The sequence below is a fragment of the Pezoporus wallicus genome, unplaced genomic scaffold, assembly GCF_028554395.1.
Source record: "Pezoporus wallicus isolate ANWC-B61680 ecotype Strahan unplaced genomic scaffold, APGP_CSIRO_Pwel_v1 contig_2025, whole genome shotgun sequence".
Lineage (NCBI taxonomy): Eukaryota > Metazoa > Chordata > Aves > Psittaciformes > Psittacidae > Pezoporus > Pezoporus wallicus.
The window spans coordinates 5,453,080-5,470,492 of NW_026640253.1; the positions used below are offsets into that span (position 1 = coordinate 5,453,080).

A 17,413-nucleotide genomic window follows, 5' to 3' on the forward strand; every position below is an offset into this window, starting at 1 on the left:
CTATGAGTGAAAGAAGTCAAGGGAAACCAGAGAAGGAAAGAAGGCAGGTGTTGCAGCATGTGTACGTTTGAAAGCAAAGGTGAGGATTTGGTGCCAGCAGGGCTGTAAGCCTGTAAATGGATATAAGAGAAGTCAGAATGTTGCTGGAGGCAGCATGAAGGGGTTTTTTTTTGTTTAGACATTAAGTCTAGTGTGGAAAGGAAAGATGGGAAACAGTAAGACCAGAGACAAGCACTTGCATTGAGTTAACTAAGGCAGAAAGTGGCTTAGCTCTGGTAGCTGGAGAGTAGTCTTCTTGCTCTTTCCCCTTTAGCTCTGCTTGAGGCTTCTCAGCAGCATGCTTTTTCCTGTGATGAAGGTAATAAGGTTTGATTAAAAAAAAGTAAGAGGGAAAGGTCTGAGATCTTGTAATAAAACATTTGGCAATTGTGAAGTTGACTTTGCAAAGCATCACAGGTATGGAGTACAAAGCAAAGCATTGCTTTGGTTTGCAGAGGTTTATTGTTTCAGACAGATTGTATCTCTTGTGAAACGCAGCCTGGTACTAGGAATGGGTGAGCTTCTGGCCTCAGTCCTGGTGACACATCCGGACGTCACAATTTTGGGCCTCTTCCTACCTAACAGGGCAGGAGTTATAAAAGAAGAGAATTCTCCTTTTACAGCACCTCACCCAACCAACCCCACAGCCCTGCAAAGCAATTTCTGGTCCTTGTCTTGCACCTTGAATGCAGTGACTCTTCTGTTTATCCTGCATAGTCACTGGGAACCAGAGAGTTCAAGGAAATCACCCCAGAGACAGGCTTTCACTGTAATAGACAGAAGGAGCTTTACTTGGTATGTTGTGCACTCAGTACAGTGAGTAAATAAGGAACAACGTACTAACGATATGGCACAGGAAATTTGTGTGACAGTGATATGAAACCAGAGATTACAGGGGTATAAAATGAGAACAGAAATAAATGTTCTTAAATGAATGCAAAAGGTATTTCCTAGAACACTGACATGGAACTCAGACAAGGCTGCAGAGTATCTGCAGATGAAGCCTTTCCCTGGGTGCAGGCTGAGTGCACAATCCTGCTCCTGTTACCTTTGTAGCTACCAAAATAAGCCCAATCTATGTAAAACATTTGGGTACGATTCATGCCATCTAATCTTAATCTTAGTAAAGTCAACATGCCTGTTGGTTAGTTTGTACTTTAAACTGTTTTTGTGACTTCAGAAATGCCCTAAAGTTTTCTGGTCCTTGAAGTTCTGATTAGCCTATCTAAAAGCTAAAGCAGCGCATGTTGCCTCTTTTGGTTTCTTGTATTGATTGAAGTTCTACCCATATCGATATCCAATGCAATCTCCACTGATTGCTCACTACTATTCTTAACTTTTCTATTACTAAATAATACACTTAGGCCTCCTGAAAGACTTCAAACTAAATGATAGATTGCATCTCCAGCTTTACCTCTTAAACATTATTGCTGGCCTTGCCTTTTGGAATCACAGTGCTGATTGCCCAGCACTCTGCCTTCCCTGGCTCTCTGCTTTCTCTTGCAGGAGGTTTATGGCATGTCTGTCCCACTCACCCCACCTCCCTTCTGAATCCAGTATTTCTTAGCCACATCCCCAACAAGCGCCTTCATTTTGACCCTGCTGGTATGATCACATACATCTCCATTGACTCCAGCAAGGGAATTGCCCTAGGAAGGCATGACTCTCTGTCTACCTTTGGTCCCTGCTAGCTTTGGCAGCTCTGTAACTTGCCCTTGTTTAGCTCTAGTTCATCCAGCAAACACTTTTCACTATTAGGAGCACCTGCACCTTTAACATCAGTTCAGCAGTGTGTATCTGCCCACTGCAAATTATTCTGAGTTAGCTAGCTATTTCTCTCTCATGTTTTGCCTCAATCCCCAATTGCAAATTCCGAGGCAGGGATTCTCTTTTTGCATAACATTTCAATGTAACTCACAGTATCGAACAGTGGGTCTGTTCTTCCATTAGGATTCTTAGTGTTAGTGTAATCCCACCTTGCAATAATGTGGCCCATGGATTTTGTGTCTCTGACACTGCCAAACACTCTGTGCCAACCTGAACGCTGACTTCTGCAGCTACAGGAACAGATAAAGGAGGAGGGGTATTTTTGTAAGTAGTGACACAGGAAAAAAAACAGCTCACACAAATTAACACTGGGCTGTCAGGCTGTCTACAAAGCTGATCCGCTGGCTTAATTTTAAATGTCTGTAGTAGCTGCAACTATTTTTCGAACTGAGGAAAGGTTAGTCAGAGCTCAGCGCAACTCTGAAATAAAGACCCAAACTCATCTGAAGATTCATGGATGATATTAATTGATGTTTAAAATGAATGCCTCTATTTGCAGGAATCTGCAATGCAAACTAGGAGTTCCAGAAAGTAATGCATATTATAATTAGGGCAAGCTTTTAAAGATGCTTTGAAGTCTTAAACATTTTTTGAAATTCAAATGTGGGATGGAAATAAAGGAATCTACACAATAAAGGGGCATTAAATTATGTCCCCCAAAATTTCACTGTTTTATAGATGTAAATATATGCCATAATTAGTGGTAAGTAACATGAGGACGATAGTTAAGTTTATTCCTATTCTTATTCAAAACAGCTGTGGCATGAAAAATAATGCTCTTTCTCTTTGTGATACACTGGAACAAGCAATTTACCCATGTAATCGGTGTTCAGAAATGGCTTGTGCCTGTGGCCTCCTCCCACCCCCTCCTGAATTTATCCCCATGTGCCTCCAGCCGTCTTAAAAGGTACAGAGGAGAGTCTTTGTGCCCTTTGTGGCTATGGCCACAATTGTGGCTACTGCCTTTTTTCATTTCTGTCTATTTTTACATGTAATTTATATTGCATAATCTAGAATGTTGGATTTCCCTCCGCACACACAGACACACATGCACACTCGCCAGCTTTGACTGGCAAATGATCTGCAACTCACAAATGGGATCTGTAATGTGAACGGCTCTACGGCCAGCATGCAAATGTATGCAAAACAAATTAGATATGGAAGAAAGTAGACATCCATTTTCTTGTCCCCATCGCAACCCTCTCGGTGCAGGGAGCTCATGTGGTGCCTGTGGAGGAGCCCTTCACAAATTGATGCAGGGGCATTAGTGCTAGAGGCTGGATAATGAGTGGAAGGGCCCAGCAGCTGGGAAGCCAGAGCAGCTTGGCCTGTCCATCACAAGCACAACCATGTGGCAGACCTGGATGCGATTCCTGAGCTGCAGCGTAACGCGCAGCGAAACGTGCCAGCGACCCAGATGCTCCCGCTGGAAAAACTTGCTTCACAATTTGGAATCTCTGCTCTTTGATCGCTCTTTGGAGAGGAGGGGGAAGGGAGCATGATGTGGTCATATGAGTAACACACCTCTCTGCAGTCAGCGGTTGTTAAAGCCTATGTATTGTTAATAAGTGACCTTCTGTGCTTAATGTTAACTACTGAATGCCAGCATAGATTGCTCTGGCCCTCCCCAAATCCCACTGTTTCCAGTAGGTGCTGTTTTCCTTCTACTCAGCAGGAAGGATTTAGACTCGACTCAGCAATTTTTGCTGGAGTTGCTTTTTTGTTAGCCAAAGCTGTTATTATTGCACAAGTGCTCTACCCTCTGCCCCCCACCTTTAACACAGAGCCTAAGAGCTCTTCCAAAGACAATGTGAAGATCTTGGTTTAATTATTTATTTTTACTCTATTTTGGTTGCAGCTGGATCTGTTTTGGTGCTTGCTCTGGCAGAGACTTCTCCAAGCAGCATGTCAAACACTGGGTGCTCTTAATATTTGATATTTTCAGTGCTATCCATTGACAAGCTATGCTTTATTAATGAGTTAATCATGCTCTTTCACAACCACTGTGGATAGGGTGCCAGAAAGCTGAGTGCTTCTCCCACCTCCAAATGCATTCAGTTAATATAAATTTCAGCTCCTAGAAAGAGAGCAAAATTAGAGTTTTACTCTTGAAAGAATAAAAAATAAATTCCAATTGTGGTTTTAAGTTCTTGGGGTTCTTTCCCTAAATTACATAGATCTTGTATTTTTAAATTCAATGAGTAAATGGACTCCTGTTCATCACATGTGATCGTACCATTTTTGAAGTGCCATAATATTTGAAATCATGCAAATATATTTGGAATTCATAAGTTTATTTGTCTGTATGTGCTACAGCAGTGCTCACCAACCCTAAATCCTGGAGCCATGGGTCAGAGCGTAGTTGCATGTGAAGGTGTACAAAAGGGAAAGCTGGTTTAGAGCCCAGGAAGACACTCTGTTCAGATCCGAGTCTGAACTGCAAGAGAACAGATACAGAGAAAGTACCGAGGAAATAATGAGACAAAGGTGGTTGCAGCATGGGAGGCTGCCAACAGCACTGCAGAATCTTGACTGTTGTCACATTTTGCACAGGGTTCATTGGAAAAGAAAATTGTAAGGAAAGGGTTAATTGAGGTTAATAAGATATATCACTATATTGCAGTTTCACTAGTATTACATTTATCTAGTCTTGCTACTTCTGTATTATTATAGGCACTGAACCTCACTAAGTAACATGGCTCTCTGGACAATAAGCCTACTTGAACTAGTGCATGCCTGTTAGTTATATATTTAGCTTGGTTAAGAAAAAGACCCCAAGTAATTGCGATTCCACCACATCTGAAAATTCTGCCAATATTTCATTGCCATCAGGGTTACCTGCTTCTGCCTTGTTTCTCATTTAGCTTTAGCACAGCTTTAACTTTCTGTCTTCTAATGTCCTTTTCTGCAAGATCTAATCTATCAGAAGACTTCTTCCCCATGTAGCAACTTGTAGGCTATGACAAAGTCGTGGAAAAACTTCCCTTGGAAAAAGTAAGTAGATGGAGTTTCATTAGTCATTCACTACAAAGGATGTTTTCCAGACCTGAACTCATTCTTGTAACTCCTTTCTGAACACTTTCCAATTTTCCAACATCCTTTCAAAAATGTAGACACAAAAACTGGAATCAGTACTGTAGTAAGAAGCCTGCTAAATCTGAATGCTGGGGTAACGCATCACCTTATTCCTGCTCAAAGCTACATCTACAATTCCTGTAGCCAGAGCAATGACCGTTTTTAGCACAGCCTTTTTTAGCCTCATAACCTTGGGTGGAGGGAAGAAACTGAATTTTAGTTGTGACCCACTTCGGTCGGTTCAAGGAATGCAATTCTGCTTTCAGGTGTATGTGTTCAGACAACCCCCTTGCTGTGTGAGCCATGACAATATAATTAGCAAGTCCCACACCATCGTGTTTTAACCCAAGTTTTGTGTTTTACCACCAGTGAAAGTTTTTCCTCCTTTTCTAAAGCAATTCAGCATGGAACAAAGCTTTCAACACCTGGTTCAGAATGCTCCCTTTTAGCAACTATAGGCACTCCTCCCCAGTGTTCTTGTACTCAGCCTCCAGTGAAAAAGTTTGAACCCAGACTGAAGAGAAAGATTTGTTTTAGTATGTGAGAACAGACAAAATTCTTTCAGCATTAAAAGAGGCTTTGGTGAAGCCTTCATTTAAGAGTATTTGATGTTGCCAGCTCTTAGGATTTTTATGTTGGTGTTATGCTTTTTGGAGGAGTCTGAAAGCTTCAGCTCTCAGCAGTCAGTAATTCGTTTTACATGAAAACTGTTGTTTTCAAAGAAGGACAGAGTTTTCTTCTTAAACACCTTTGTTATGTGCTACACTCAAAATAAGCAAAGTGCAAATAAAGACAATTCGCATCTAGATTATTATCATGGGACTTTTACAACAATGCCATGATTGCATAAAAGTAAATCATGACATTTGCGTTATAATTTCAAGTGTTCCTCATTCATACATCAGGGCCCCAGCCTGTAATTTTTGTGTACACAGGACTCCTGGTGATTTCAGCGCATGAGTTGGAAGATGTGGGAGTGATCATCAGGGTGCCAGATGGCCACATGTGTTACTTTTCAGGTTAAATGTCAGCATGTAAATACAACAATTGGGTTTTTTTCAGTGGGTTTCAAAATCAGAAGGCAGCGGATAAGAAGTTATTCCTTTTCTTAACTCTATAGTTGTTACTGAAGCTTGAAATGTAAGGTGTGTGCGGCTGCCTCTGACAACATGAAATTGTGAGGAGTGTTTTAGTTACCGTTTCTTAAATATTTTGCCTGTATCTGAAAGGAAAAAAAAGGAAGAAAATGTGTTCCTAGTAAAACTGTATTTGTTTGAGCAGCAGGAATAGCCACTTGTAAAGATGGTATTATTATTGTTTATTGTTGTTGGTTTTGTAGTTGCTGTTATTAACAGGGCAATTGTTTTATAAGAAATCCCCATTTTTCAGGCACTCCGGAGGAGCCGCTGTGGCATGGCTGATGGCTGCTACAGTTTGTCATGTTTAGATGTTTGTCATGTTTCGATTGCAAACCAGCTGTGCTGGCAAATTGCTTATTTACAATTAGCTCAGAACAATTTCTTACAGCTCCCTGTGAACACGCTGCTTTAGATGTACATTAAACATTAACTACTGACCACATGCAAAACGTGCAAGAAACAAGGTGTAACAGCGATAGGATTTCTTTCTGTTATGCAAAATACATGACTATAGGGCTGTTTGTTTGTGTTACTGTGTGTAAACCTCAGGAGACTTCTCCACTGATTAATTTACCAAAGCCAGCCTGAAGTAATCTTAGACCTGTGTCTTCTGTGTACCACAAACTCGCTCAGTCTGTGCTATTATCAGCATATTGCCTCAGAATATTGTACCACAAATAAGGACTGTAGACACTAAGTAGAATTAATGAGTTGTTGCCTAGTTAAAAATTAAATAGCAGTTACAAATGACCTGAGCTATAGTGAAGGCAGGATTATAAATGTTCCACACTAAGTAGCAAAAAGTCATAGACTCACGAAATGGTTTGGATTGGAAGGGACCTTAAAGCTCATCCTGTTCCAACCCCTTGCCACAGGCAGGGACAACTTCCACTATACCAGGTTACTCAAAGCCCTGTGCAACCTGGCCTTGAACACTGCCAGGGATGGGGCATACATAAAATTGGGTTTATAAAAAGTCTCAAGGCAGACACAAAGGTATCTGTCAAAGTTTTTATGTTTTGTGTAATTTTTATAGTAGCAATAAAACCAATCGGAGCTAGACTTGCAAGTGAAAGAGCTGCCAAAGAGCACTTCCCCTGCTACAATGCTCATCTCGGAGTAAGATAAAAATTCAGGCGCTTCTTAGATGTTACGCTGCAGTAGCTGATCAGCTATTTCCACATAAAACGAAAACCCCGCCCACTTTCTCCCTGGGCACCAATGATGTCAGCAGAGCTAATGCCTGAATCAACAAATCCAGCTGTGGATCTCCCTAGACTCCCCCTGTATCCATATTAGTGCTCTTTTAAGTTGAGGGCTTTTGAAAATGGATTCATGATTACAAAGAGCACAGTGGCAGAACAGCTTCAGTGCTGCTGCTGCAGGCCCAGGAGGCTGGGATCAGCATGTGACCTGTGCTGCTGCTTTGCAGCCAAATTAGTCATGCTGTGCACAGGACTTGGATTTGGATATAAATAATTAAAGGTAGCACTGTTCCTCACTTGATCCTGCAAGCCTCCGTCTCTGTTTCGAGATATCAGAGGCAGCTGTATAGCTGTTCAGGCTGCAGAGAAACACTGAAAGAAATGAAATACTTGCAGTAATATTTTATTGGCGCAGAGGCACGGCTCACTGTGCACACAGCTCCTGTGGAGCCTGAGTTGCATCATACAGCTCCCTGAAGTCAAGTATTTTGCTGAATCAGGGCGATATCATTTGACAGAGTCTTATCAGAGATCAATTCCCATGTTGTGCAGCTGCCTCCCTTTGCTGTGAGGATTTCATTGCTTTAAGAAAGGCAAAGGAGAAAGTGAGAGCTGTGTCCCCTCAGGAGCAGGATGGCTGGTTCAGCTGAGCCTGCAGGGCAGGTTTCCTCCAGAAGAGTTGGCTCTGGAGCCAGGCTCCTCGCGGGCAATCATTCCCTTTGCTCCAGGGACTTCATCAGCTCTCTGCCAGAGAAGAACATCACCTGTAGCCCAGAGAAATCCGGGGTTGTCTTTTGTTGTTTAAAGTTTGATGAAATTGTTACTTCCCTTGGGTTTCTGCTGCAACAATTAGGCAGGCACTTTCCTGACAGACTCTTTCCACTGTCATTGTTGCCACTGTAACACTCCCCCCTCTCTCCCTTATTTCTGAACAGTGAGCTGGTTGGTTACAGCTTATGCTACTGACACTGCCAAGTGAAAAGTAAGTTCTTCAACATCTATTATTCTTTCCCAACAGGCTGACTTAAACTGCAACATTCAAGATGATACAGGAGCATTTTACGGCGTCACTAGTCAGTACGAGAGCTCAGAAAACATGACAATCACCTGTTCCACCAAAGTCTGCTCATTCGGAAAGCAAGTAGTAGAAAAAGTAGAGGTGGGTGTTGTGATGTGTGGGATGATTCTCTGTTTCCATTTCATTCCACTGAGGCTTTTCTCTCTCTTTGCCTTTACTTTGGTTTTATCTGGATTTTATTTTCTTCCTCTAATCCTTCCTGAAAGAGTATTTTCCTTCCAGGCAGTGTTTGGGTTCATTTTAAGCACTGTGTGAATGGTGACACTACAGTTACCTGTACAGAACTGTATGGCATGGTCAGGTAGCTAGGTGGCTTACTGTATAACAGTACTGCAGCTGTCTAACTTGCCTTCTCTGTATTAAGCCTCACACCCCCATCTGTTATCTCCAATACAGTTTCTGCACAGGAATTTTAGCCTATAGCTGCAGGTCAAGCCTTTGGAGATGCCCTGGTTGTGGTTTATGCCCTTCTTATGCTAAATATATTTTCTGTGCATGGTGACCATATGTTTTCCACCATTTCCCTTATTCCAAGAGTAAAGAAGGCTCCAAATCCCCACAAGCCACAGAGTAGCTCACTGAGCAATTGGGCAGCAGGAGTCCAAGAGCCACAGCCTTCCCCTCCTTCGGTCCCTTGTGAGTCCCTGCAATCTAAATCAGGGACTCAGCTTTCTTCCAACTGTAGTCTTGCATCTTTTTGTAATGCATAAATCACCTATTACATCATGCAATAATATAGCTATGTGTGTATATTTATGCATAAACATATAAGCTTATTTATTTTTGCTGTTCCCTTTGGAGACAGTTGCCTTGAAACTACTATAAAATCATCTTAACATAAAGATTTCTGCCCAGTTCATTTTTACTTGACTCGGACTTAACCTCTCTGTAAGACTCAGCTGTTCAGTTTTTAATTTACAGGTTAGAGAACAAGTAGTGATACCATAACTTTACATAATTAAGGGCCCTTGATTTTTTAGAGGGAGTTAGCAAGCAGGTGCATGTGTGTCTGAGAGCCACTTTCTCATTTTCTCTGTCTAGACAAAGAAAGAAAAAAACCCAGATTTAGCATTTACTTTTTTGCTATTTTTGAATTATCATAGTCTAAACACTATTTTTTTCTTTAGACTGAATATGCAAGGTTTGAGAATGGCCGATTCGTGTACAGAATAAATCGCTCTCCAATGTGTGAATACATGATCAACTTCATACACAAGCTGAAGCATTTACCAGAGAAATACATGATGAACAGCGTGTTGGAAAATTTCACAATTTTATTGGTATGGACTCACTTTTTGGTTTTCCATCTCTAAAATTCTTTCAGGCTTTGCAAGGCTTGCTTAACTTGTAATATTTAGAACCAGTTTCCAAATCCCTTGGTCTTGTTGCTTACTAAACAAATCATCCCATTGAGTTCAGAGTAGTACTCTTGGAACAGTGAGCTATAGACACTGAGGATGAAAAGCTAAGCTGGCTGAGAACATGCACATCTTTGTTACTTTCAAAACAGCTTACTGCTCACTTTTTCTCATACCAGCCTCTATTTGGTGTTTGTAGAGAGACTGAGGCAGTAACCTTGAACCAGCCCATTCATCTGGTGTCTTCTCACTGTCAGTTTAAAACTGCAAATGTCACTGGTGTTAATTAGTTCTTGGGCCAGGAAGGCATGCAGTAATGGCTACACCCAACAGGTAATCTAAAGCATGAAGAAAAGGCCACATGGTGGCCTTTAAGCCAGTTTCATCCAGCTACCCAGCTAGTTTTCACGTGGCTTTGTGGTGGCATCTCAGCTAAGTACTTGGAGCCATGTGCTGCTGCTGCCACCACAGGATTCAGGAAGGACTGAGGGTTGGTGGCACAGGAATAGCTAGGACAATGAGCACAGTGTCATGCGCTGCCCGATCAGCTGCCTTTGGCAAGCAAACACAAGGTGACAAGGGCATGCTGGTTTCTGTCTGCTGAAGTGGGGCTCAGGTGGAGGAAGGCTGAGCCAAGGCCACTTGGTGGTGGCTCATGGCCAGGCAGCCAGGATGGGGTGAGTGTCAGTGCCCTCTGCCAGGAACACCAGCACACAACCATGGAGATCGGTTTAAATTGCCAAAGAGAGCACAAGAGGACACATTTAAAACAGGCACATCTAAAGATTGTCTAAATTAAGCCACTCATCTCTTGTTTTGGCCTTGGTGTTTCCAAGTTTCTAATATATGATTTACCTCTTCCTTCCCCTCAAACAGGTTGTAACAAACAGGGATACACAAGAAACCCTGCTCTGCATGGCTTGTGTATTTGAAGTGTCAAACAGCGAACATGGAGCACAGCATCATATCTACAGGCTTGTAAAGGACTGAGCAGTTATTTATATATACACTTCATTTCACTTCTTTATCAAAACACAGACTGTAAACCTCAACACTAAGTGGCAGTGCCTCTGGCCCAACTTTCACCCACATTTTTCTAAAGCCTGTTTTCGTGAAGTCATTTTTAATGTGTTCATATATAATTGTAGCTGTGAAATTCTAGTACAGTTGTAAAAATTATTTCTAAAACTAAGTGTTCTTCAAATTTGTAACCACAGTTCCTTGGGAAGACTGTATTTAAGAACCTACCGCCTCTGTCTGTGGAGGCCTATTTTTAATTCTGATTGATAGAAAAATGTATGACAGAGCATTTGCCATGGGGAAAAACTGACAGCGCATGTAAGAATTTCTTTTGGGTTTTTTTCCAACATGAAATACTTGTTTTACAATGCAAGTGAAACTGAAATGGATCTTTAGCTATAACTGTAAATGAGTACACAAAGTTAATAATCTTTATAGAATTATCTTTGTAACTAATTAGGGTGGAAGATATGGACGAATGTAATTCACTAAATTATTTTGTAAACTGAAACATTTTTCTGTTTGAAACCAAATGAAAACTATAGCCTTAAGAAATGCCTGATAGAAACAAACCAGTCCTAAAATTAGGCAAATTTTGTATTTTTTTCTCAATGCTAAAACTAATCTTCTAATCCATTAAACTTTCAAACAGGTATTGCAGAGAAAGAAATGTCATCCCTTATCCCTAACATATCTAGTGTATTTTAAAAGAGTATAAAGTTGTATTGTACTAATATGAAAATTTGATTATTTAATGAAAAAGATGGTTCATTTTGCAATAAGTAGGTAAATACTGAAGATTTAGACTTGCATTATATGTAGTCTTGTGTGTGCGGTTATATTTTATATGGACGACAATGTTTTCTAATAAGTTGAGCAAAAAACTTGCAACTCTGAAATTAACAGGAACGGAAATTGACATTGCGACAGCATCATGTAGTTTGTAAATGGAAAGCAAAACACTTATGTGTTTGAAAGAAGAGTATGTTCATCTCTGAAAGGATCAACAGCTTTAATATCTATGAGACGCTAGAAAAATCACAACCAACATCAGGCAAAAAGACTGGAAAGTGGAGAGATTTCTTCTCCTTTTCCTCTTCGTCATGGTGCTCTTACACCTCTCCCAGTTGTCTCTCCAGTTCTGACTGGCGAAGACCTTTTATGAAACAAACAAACACATACGTACCACAGGGGGTCTGATGTCCTTTTGCATCCAGATGTGGTAATACTCATTCTTCTAATTGATGTATTCAGGGAAGACTCCAGGAAGTGAAGTACAGCTGGAGGTATTTTAATACTGTGAGGATTTGAACCATGGATGTCGGTATGAGTGATTGTCTGAGGTATGCACACGTGAGAGAACTAGTCTCATTCCTCCTGGCTACACCAGAGAGTGTTGCTCAGTGTCTTTTCTGCTGCTGCACACCCAGCACTGCCCCTCAGTTCCCCAGGCAGTAGTTGATTCAGCAGGTGCTGGGCCAGCAGCAGGTTCTCACACAAAACATTGTCTGAAAGGCTGAGGACTGCCCGGCCAAGCACAAGCCACCTTAAAGATCAGTCCTGAGCTATCGGAAGAGTGTGTTCTTAGGAAGGTCTTTTGCAGTCCTGAATCAAAGTTAATGTTTAGCAGGCCCCTTCTCCCTACCCTTCACCAGTATGTGCCCATGCACAATTTAAGTCTAGAATTTACTCCCAGGCACAGTGCTGTAGTCTTCAAAAAGCCAGTCTATTTTTTATTATTATTATATTTCTGCATAGTGCTTTCTGTTACAATTGCCCTTAGTCAAATTATCTAGACTTAGAATATAGCAGGCTCAATAGTCAGATCATGTTCATACTTAACTCTGGTGAGGACCCTGGTTAGAGGACGATACAACCATCCCTAAGGAGAAGGGTGCCTGCTTAAATTCCTTAGCCTGCCGCTGATCCCGCTCTCAAGGGTGGATCTCTGCTGTGATGTCCAGCTGTTACCTGCTTGTGGATATTAGGGCTGATGATCTTTCAGTTTATATTCCATGAACTGAACAGAGAAATACGTCCATGGTAAGGTCTCTTTTAACACTCATTTTGAACACTAACAATCACATCAGGAAAAGCACTGCATTGTAACAGCCTAACGGTAGCCCTTTATTCTAAGCACTTGGTGTTACAAGTCAAAAACTACTTTTTTTTTTGTTTGTTTTATTTTGTTCTAAAGTTGTCTTTTATTTAGCGTTTGAATTATGGGTTTGGTGATCTTTTATTTTTTTTTATAAGAAGCAAACTTTTTGAGGCATATAAGATATGTAAGTCAATCTGCAAAACCAGGTACAGGTTTTTTAATAGGAGCTGGCACACTACATATGCCATAACCATAGGGTATAAAGTCACACTGTTTATTGGTGTTCACATATGTAATATTAGGGAACCTACTTCCATTGTCTTTTCTTTACACTTCTGTAAATGATCCATACCCTGTATATGTTAATTCTTAAAAGCCTTAATCCTTCAACTGTTCAGTGTGGGGTGTGTAGTCCAACAGGCTGCCTGTAAACTGTGAGCTCTTTTGTAAGCTGGAAGTACTTATCTTGTTACTGTTACTTTTTTGTAGGAACCTTTTAATTGAGAGCTGCCAAAGCATTACAATATGCAGTGCCTTAGCATTATATTAGAAGTACCTTCAGCCTCTTAACGTAAATCCTATATATTGTTTTATTAATTGGTTCCATTTAAAAAAGAAAGAAAATCTGTATTTTTTCCCACAGAAATGCTCTTTGACTGCTTGGTCTAAACCAACCTTCTGTACAAGTCAGTCCCATCACTACACAGTTAAATGCCTATACCAAAAGGAAAGGTTACAGATTCTTAGTTCTCCGTGCAAAAAGAATTGTATTAATAAATGCTGCCTTTTTAAATTTCATGACCAAATAACTAATTGTGACTCTTCTGCACTCTAGCATGAAAGTGCCTTTGGTTTGAAATTCCAGCTTAGAAAAGTGCTGCCATAATAATGACAATTTGTAGAGAGACCAAAAATACTTAGTTATCACCGTAATGCCTTTGGTTTATTGGAATAAGTTGAATCTACAGGCCTCCATTCACAAAAGAGCACCATTTCTAGCAAAGTATTTTTGCTAATGATCAACCTGCTGAAGAATAATCTACTGTTTGCCATTTCTGACAGCATTGCAAACCAGCAACTGATTTGTCTGTGATACAAAAGTGAAAATGCTTCAATTTATATTCTTTTCATCCAGTTGTGCATCTGCATAATGAGAGATCCATACACTGCAGAGTTTCAGACAGTGGACAAATGTGACTTTATTGTTCTCCTGTAATAATATTTTGGTATCTGTGAAGTTTTGTTTAGACAGAAGATTTTGTTTACAAAGTTGTGCGTGCTGAAAGTCAGATGCATAAAACAAAATGGAAATGGAGAACAGAGAACAGCTAGGGTAAATGCAATTGTGTGTTTCTAAGCATTGAGATGTTGAGTGTGAGCGTTGGGGATGAACGTGCTGTTAGAGAAACTCTGGCCAGCACGTTTCAAAACACAGGGTTGTTTTGTTTTCGTCTTCTCCCAGATGATGTCTTGGAAAAAAAAATTAGCTCCTCTTAATACTCTATCTGTATTTCATACCTTCTGTGAACGGGGGCCATACTGTACAGCGCAACTAAAGGTGATGGGAAGAGGAGCAAGATTTAAGAAAACAATGTTAGAAAGAACAAATATCAGCAAAACCAAAAGCTGTCAGAAGGATTATGTAGTTGTGAATACAATTTTAACTTGATTTTTAAAGTATTTGATGAAAACTAAGATTAACTTTTTATATATAGAAATATTGTGACACTGTGTGGTAAATATTGTGATAATTCAAGTTACCCATCTCTAAAATATTATTTTTGTTATTCCTTCAAGGTCTAAATCTCACTTACCTCTATAAGACAAGTAATCCTGTTGAAGTCAATGAGACTGAGGTAGGTCAAAGACACTTTCGCCCCACGAGTAGAGCAGATGTATTACCAAATTCAGCTGTGGTAGTCAGTATTTGTGATAAACCACACTTCTGTCTCGTTAAAATATTAAAAATAACGGTACCATTTTGTGCTGTTAAAAATTACTACTAACAAATGTAGTTTTACTTACTTGAATTCCAAAAGGATTTTATTTAGGTACTGCACCACTATTTTGAAGGAATTGCAGATCTAATGCCTGTTTCTCACTTTTCCTTTCACTGCAGCTACAGCTCATTAAGTAGGTCTGGCAGTAGCTTCCTCTCTTGACCTCCACAGGTTTCAACTGTGGAGCTATTTGAAATAATGAAGGGTGTACATTAATGTTGAATGTAAGTAACTGTCCAGTTCAAGGCAGATACAGCATTTGACGTACTAATCTAGATCTATTTATTTCTCCACTGCAAGTCCTAGGGCATACTTGTGTTCTGTAGCAGTTCCCCTAACACTTTTCCTGGATCACTCGCTCAGTCATACTGAGAAACCTTCTGTCAACCCTTTACTTTACCCATGCTGATACACGTACCCAGTCCCACAGCAGATGTGTATGACAGAGTCCAGTTTTGTACTTTTCTCAGGATGATCTCTTTTCCCCCTCTCATCTTTCATAACGAGACATTTAGCCCCCTGAAAAAGATTGAGGCTGGATAAGTCAAAGTACAAGAAACACTCTGGACATTGCCATATTTTTAACTTTTCAGGTCATTCTTGCTGAGATCATGTAATTAGTTTTAGTGTGTAAATTAAATCTTAAATGCACTCAGTTGACTAAAAGGAGATGGATCCCTGTTACCTCCTTACAGAATATGTGGTTTTGGTTTTGTTTTGTTTTGTTTTTATGGGCCTCCTATTCAGGCTCATGACTGCAGACAAAAAATACAATATGTGCCTGAAAAAAAAAAAAAAAAAAAAAAGAATTTTATAACATTGAAAACCTGAATAGCCTTTAATTCTTCAGTACATTTTATGTAAAACAGGTTGGGGTTTTGTTTTGTTTTGGGGTTTTTTTGCCATGTGCATTTGTTCACATTTGTAAATGACTTAATGGAATTCTCACTTTATGTTTATTTGTGTAATGTGTATAAAATGGGTTTGTGACTTAAGCATATTCATATATGGTCAGTGGTTACTTTAATATTGTACTGCTGCTGGTAACTTTTGATGTAGAACTTGCCTTTTGACGATAAAGTACCTCTAGGTTAGACAGTGAGGGAAGGCTCTTTGAAAAAAGTGAATGTTCTCCAATGTTTTCTTAACATATTTGCAGAAGCTTTCAAAAGGAGTTTCAGTCAAACCTCTTGGCAGTACAGTATTCTTGTATTTGTTATTGTCTGTGTGTAGGTACTGGTACCTTTTTTTGTTTAAAATGTTTTAAGTGTTGGCTTTAAAGTGACTTTATCTTTAGTATGATAGTAATATGAAAATTATAGGTTTTGTGTGCAGAGAATTTTTTTATAAAGTGCTTTGTAAAAAAAAAAATGTATTCTAGCTTTCGCGGTACATATGTGTGATAACTTTAATATCCATGACAGTTAAGTGCAATTATTTCATCACTCTAAAAATGCTATTTTTGTGTCGGTTACTGCAGGTGTTTTCATGTCTTTGCAAAGTGACACATTTTGATGCCTTCTTGATAAAGTGGTAGAATTTTTGTAGCTTTCTAGAAACTTTGTATTCATACAGTATCGATTGAAAATAAAGAAAATGAAAGTGTTTTGTGCATTTAGCTTAATCTCTCATATCAATCACTTTCTTAATGTGGGGTACACCTTCCATAGGCAATAGCTGTGTATCTCCCCTTTAGGGGCATGGGACACCCAGCAGGGTTTAGGGAGGACACTCAAGGCTGGCACATCTGGAAGCTGTGTTCAGCAATGAGTCCGTATGCGTTCTGGCATTTCATCAGCAGGAAAGGTGACTGCCTCCCGCTTGTGTGTCTTCCTAAAGAAACAGTGGTGGATTTTTTTGAAACATTAATTTCTTCCAGAAGGACACTGAGCTCTGTGGGAACTGAGGTCCTAAAAATGTGACATTTTTCAAGGGACTGATCTCTTGTTTTTCTCAAACCACTTGCCCCCAAGCTAGCAGCTGTACCTGCTATGATGAGAAGATGAAATGGGATCAACTTGCCTGACACATTCATGAAGTGAAACCACCTAGCTAGGGAAAAAAGAAAAAAGGAGAGGGGAATAAGAGGGATATTCTGGATCAAGTGAAGTCAATGGGAACAGGACCAGGACTTGGCAGAGAAAGAAAAAATAAAAGTACATCTGGCTCCTCTTCTGCTTCAAAAGGAGAGCGGTGGCTTTTGAATAAACCACACACCCCTCCCACACACCCCAATGCTCCTTTTGGGTGGCAGATGTTCCGCTGCCATTTTTTAAATGCCAGCAGAGCATCCCCCATGTGCAAGATGAATGAGGTGAGAACAACACACAGATTTGGTCTGTTTTGACCCTGTTTTTTCTTCTTTGTTCCCCATTAATTATTCAGCTCCAGCCCTTTGAAGTGGGTTAGCTGTTTCAGAATTAACCTGATTCTTAATTAAGGTTCTGCTTCTTAATTAATTTAGGTTAAAAACCTTCCACCTTTGGGAAGAATGTCGTGCAGCATTTCAGGTTGGGTGTCCCCACATAACGCCATACCTTTACTTTATGAACAAGCTGCCTTCAGCAGAAG

At 40.1% G+C, this 17,413-nt stretch overlaps 1 protein-coding gene across 8 annotated transcripts in view; it reads left to right on the forward strand.

Moving 5' to 3' along the window:
* Positions 1-16,460, forward strand: part of TEAD1 (TEA domain transcription factor 1) — a 162,687-nt gene extending 146,227 nt beyond the window's left edge. For all 8 annotated transcript variants that reach the window (XM_057418298.1, XM_057418297.1, XM_057418303.1 and 5 more), the window contains 3 exons: positions 8,304-8,444; positions 9,491-9,643; positions 10,598-16,460. In XM_057418298.1, the coding sequence (XP_057274281.1) occupies positions 8,304-8,444; positions 9,491-9,643; positions 10,598-10,711 (408 nt within the window). In that variant the 3' untranslated portion in view covers positions 10,712-16,460. The remainder of the gene's footprint in view (positions 1-8,303; positions 8,445-9,490; positions 9,644-10,597) is intronic.
* The last annotated feature ends 953 nt before the right edge of the window (positions 16,461-17,413 follow it).